Here is a 4,266-nt window from a genome sequence, read left to right as displayed (position 1 = left end):
TCAGGAGATGGCTGTTTAAAACAAACAGATAAACAGTTGATGAAAGCTTCCCCGCCTTTAAAAAAGAAAAGAACATGAATCTACAAATTGGAAAAAAAAAACCACCATACGTAACAAAATGCATCTTACATGATGGCTATTTGCAGGATATCTCTGAGAGAAAGCAGTTCAGGGTGCACACCCAAACTCCTGCAGTTATTCCAGATACTTACCCTGCTACAAAACAGGGTTAGTAATTCTCCTTCTTATCCCTCGTTTTCTGCACCTCTCTTCTAGGTTGCCTTCATGAAATCTTTGTCTTGCTTTTCAGATTTTTTTCCCTATTCCTTTGTACTGAAACCGACCACGGGGATTAAAAGTGTGTCGCCAAACTATTTCTCTGTTTTCTAGATTGACAGTTTCATATGAAGAATTTTAGTCTTGATCATAGGTTAGTACTTATGTAACTTACTAACTTATGTATTGAGAGAAGCTAGGATCAATCAGCCTAGGAAAAAATACTACACGAGAAACAATAACCCTTTTCTCATGCACTACAGATTTCCAGTGCGCACAGTCAGCAGATGGATGATCTTTTTGATATTCTCATCAAGAGCGGAGGTAAGCTAATTGACATGTGTGATGTAGAGATTTAAAACCTGATAATAAAAACTCAGTGCTATAATCAAAGGAAAGAATTCTTCCAGGGAGAGGAGAGTAGAAGCTATCCAGCCTGGATGAAACTAGTATTTCTGAAAGTTTGCAATAATTATCTACTGAAGAAAACATTGACCAAAACAGACGTCAACCTGCTGTGGAACTTCTCTGCTTATAAATAAGCCCAGGCAGACCTGGAACTTCTCTGCTTATAAATAAGCCCAGGCAGACCTTTGCAATAATCCACATAGCATTCAAACAATTAAAATAATACCTTAAGTTAGCACAAACGTATTTATTTTATCAAAATTGGAAAAGTTGAGCAAGTCCATATAATGTATATTGAAATTACACAAAAAATAGAGTAAGGTAAGAGTTAAAGCATGTTGATACTAAAATTTCATTAAATATAACCATGTATTATCAACTCTAAACATCAAAGATACATTACTGGAAAAAGTATGTATGAACTACATAGAGATGTTAATGAATAACAATTTTCTATATCAGTTAAAATAAGGGAGCTATCAGAAAGGAACTGAAATAACTAAAGTAATATACAAAGTAGCTTTGCAGTAAAAGAAGGAGGCTTTCAGGCATAAGTAGGCTTTGTAGACTAAGAAGCCATTATAATACTGGGAAATGTTCTGGTGCCAAGCAATTCAATTAACTTAATGTTTTGTACTACTGTCATACAAGGATCTTGACAGCAGTGAATGCCAGGACATAAGTGACTGATTGTACACTATTAGATTTTAGCTATATTCTAAATATCAAAGTATTTTCTCTTTTTCAAAGCAAATTGCAAAGTCAGCTGAAGAAAAATGGGAGTAGACAGTGACAGACTTAAGTGACCTGTGCAGTGAACAACTCAAGCTAAATTCAAAAATGCTTTCAGTGCTTTTATTAAAATACTGCATGCGTAGTTCGAAGTTGTTCTACCTGGGGAACAGAGGATGTAGGAAACATTGGTGTGCTTACTTAAATATTTGCTTTGAGTGTTACATTACTAAACCTACTTGATCTTAAAGGTAACAACTGCTCCATATTTGCGAAGTTGCCATAAAAAAACAAACGTTTCCTGATCATCTTTATGAAAAACATAGTAAAGCATTCAGGGCTCTTGCACTTAGGTAAGCGAGTTCTACACTGAAAAATGTTTAGTTTATTAATGTACATCAAGAGAGTGAGAGGGTCCGTTTAGTAATGCTTTGCTTTTACTAAGCAATCATTTCAATAGATGCTCTTACAGGTTTTAAGAATGTGGTTTTTGCTTGGAAAACTGGTGCAAAATACATTGTCAGGTGTATTTTTTCTGGCAGAAACATAATCTGTTCTAGAGGATTTATTTGCATATTCTGGTCTGTCTGCTCTTATTTTTGGACTCCATTTGCATATAAGAATTAATTGGAACTTACTTTGCCTTATTTCCTTTTATTGTTACTGCCAGTGTCTTACATGGAACTTCTTGACAGAAGAGTAGTTTTAGATTCTAGAATCAGGAATAAATGCATCTTAATCACATCAATTGATCTCTTGGACTCTAATTCATCAAGGTGGACACAGTACTAAACAGGGATGGAACTGAAAATTTGTTCAGGTACTCTTCTCTAAATGAGGAAATGTGTGGGTTCCATAGTTACTCTAATTAGTCAGAAGAACTATAAACATGAAGGAGGTAAAGCTAACGTCTAGAAAATTGTTCTTTTTTTCATCAATATAAATATTCTAATTGGCTGAAGTATTACTGAAAGCAGAACTCTGGAACTTGTTTTAAAATACTTTGTTGTTCATAGAGTACCTGACATAGTCTGATGTATGTAGTGTTTGTATTATCAGAACAGCAAATGACTCTTACTCCATTGAGTTCACTGTGGATGCATCTCAAAGTGGACAAAAAGGGGGTGGAAGTTGTAAGCCTGAGGATATATGTCGTTATCTTTTCTGAATTCAATAGTGGGGTTTTTTTTATTACAGAGATTTCCCTTCCAATAAAGGAGGAACCATCTCCCATTTCTAAAATGAGACCAGTAACAGCCAACATCACTACAATGCCAGTGAATACAGTGATATCCCGCCCACCACCACAAATCCAAATGGCCCCTCCTCCTGTGTCCTTAGAACCAACAACCAGCTTGTCTATAAGTTTGGAAAACCAACTTGAAGCCCTTTTGGATGGAACTTTACCGTCAGGTAATGAAATTCCTCAATTGACAAGCAGTAATGAGGACAGAGAATCATTTTCTTTAATTGAAGACCTCCAGAATGATCTCCTTAATCACTCCAGCATTTTAGATCACTCTCATTCACCCATGGAAACATCTGACCCACAGTTTACCACTAACAATTCTTGTCTGTCTCTTGACCTTCCCGATACAAATTTGGACAATATGGAATGGCTAGACATTACAATGCCCAGCTCCTCATCTGGACTCACTCCTCTCAGTTCTACTGCCCCCAGCGTGTTTTCCACTGACTTTCTAGATCCACAGGATCTACAGTTGCACTGGGATTAAGCTGTAGCCAATGAGAACACGACCTGCAAGTCTCTTTACAGCAGAGGTCCATTATTATACCATTCTGATTGCAGTTAAGATAAATTAAGACAGTAATGTTTGGAAGAACAAATGCTTGAAGCTAATTCATTATTGATTTTCAAGTTTACAACAGTGAATTACTTTTATGCTCCTATCAGTAATGCAGATCAGGGCCCTCTGAAAGCTGTATTTCACAAGTCAAGAAAGGATGATTGTACTTACTGATTAGAAGTACCCCAAGGTAAATGCATCACAAATATTTAAGAAAGAAGTTATGTCTCTGACTTTGTAATGCTTAAATGAGCAACACAACATGGCTAAACTTAGAGAAGAAAAAGTGAGATTTCAACTGTCCGTATTGACACAGTGAGCAAATGTTTGGGGGAGGGTGAGGCATCACTGCACTTCATTGTTCCTGTGGATAGCCTGAGCCAGGTTCAAAATGAATTGTGAGGGCAAAGGCAGTAGAAGCACTGGCTGGTTCAGTGAAATTTCATATATCTAGTCTCTTAATTTGTTCAAGTTGTTTTTATATTTTGGTTTTGTGGGTTTTAAAACTCTTCCCCCATTCTTTAATCATGAGGGAAGAATTTAACTGCATCCAAAGGGACATTAAGTGTAACTGCAAGAAGTCCACTGTAGCTATGCCAGGTAATACTGAGAACACTGAATTTTGTATAGCGATGCTCTGGATTTAATAGCTAGGTTTTAATGTGTATATCAGACAGTTATTTGTATACTCTTTTAACTTTGTATAGCTTATTTTTGTGAACAGAGGGGAACAGTGGTTTTCAAACGAGATTACTATAATGGAAATAATAAATATCCTAATTTACTTTGTGTTTGAGGATATTTGTTAGATCATTGAATCCAGTATCTCAGCATATTAGAAGAGTTTGGAGAAGTAGAAAAGTTCAATTAATGCTGTTGTGCACTATGATCCTGCAAGCATCTATGCAAGAATAGTCCCAATGCCCTCAATAAAAGATGTTTGTAGGATCAGACCGAGTTGCAGGGGACAGTACTGACAGGACAACCATCATTTCTTAATGAATACTTTATTTATTGAACAGCTTTGTCTACCACTACATAA

At 36.2% G+C, this 4,266-nt stretch overlaps 1 protein-coding gene across 1 annotated transcript; it reads left to right on the top strand.

Annotated features, from left to right (window-relative positions):
• Window positions 1-543: 543 nt before the first annotated feature.
• Window positions 544-3,368, top strand: LOC104074453 (MKL/myocardin-like protein 2). The gene is made up of 2 exons (XM_009574567.1): window positions 544-600; window positions 2,614-3,368. The coding sequence occupies exons 1-2, from the start codon at window positions 564-566 to the stop codon at window positions 3,150-3,152; spliced, it is 576 nt and encodes a 191-aa protein (XP_009572862.1). The 5' UTR covers window positions 544-563; the 3' UTR covers window positions 3,153-3,368.
• The last annotated feature ends 898 nt before the right edge of the window (window positions 3,369-4,266 follow it).

This window comes from Fulmarus glacialis, unplaced genomic scaffold, assembly GCF_000690835.1.
Source record: "Fulmarus glacialis isolate BGI_N327 unplaced genomic scaffold, ASM69083v1 scaffold48023, whole genome shotgun sequence".
Lineage (NCBI taxonomy): Eukaryota > Metazoa > Chordata > Aves > Procellariiformes > Procellariidae > Fulmarus > Fulmarus glacialis.
Note: the sequence above shows the minus strand (reverse complement) of the source record. Positions and strands in the feature narration are given on the sequence as shown.

Coding starts and splice junctions, on each gene's coding strand:
- LOC104074453 (XM_009574567.1), top strand. CDS start 564: ATGGATGATCTTTTTGATATTCTCATCAAGAGCGGAG. Junction 601..2,613: donor TATTCTCATCAAGAGCGGAG/GTAAGCTAATTG, acceptor TTTTTATTACAG/AGATTTCCCTTCCAATAAAG.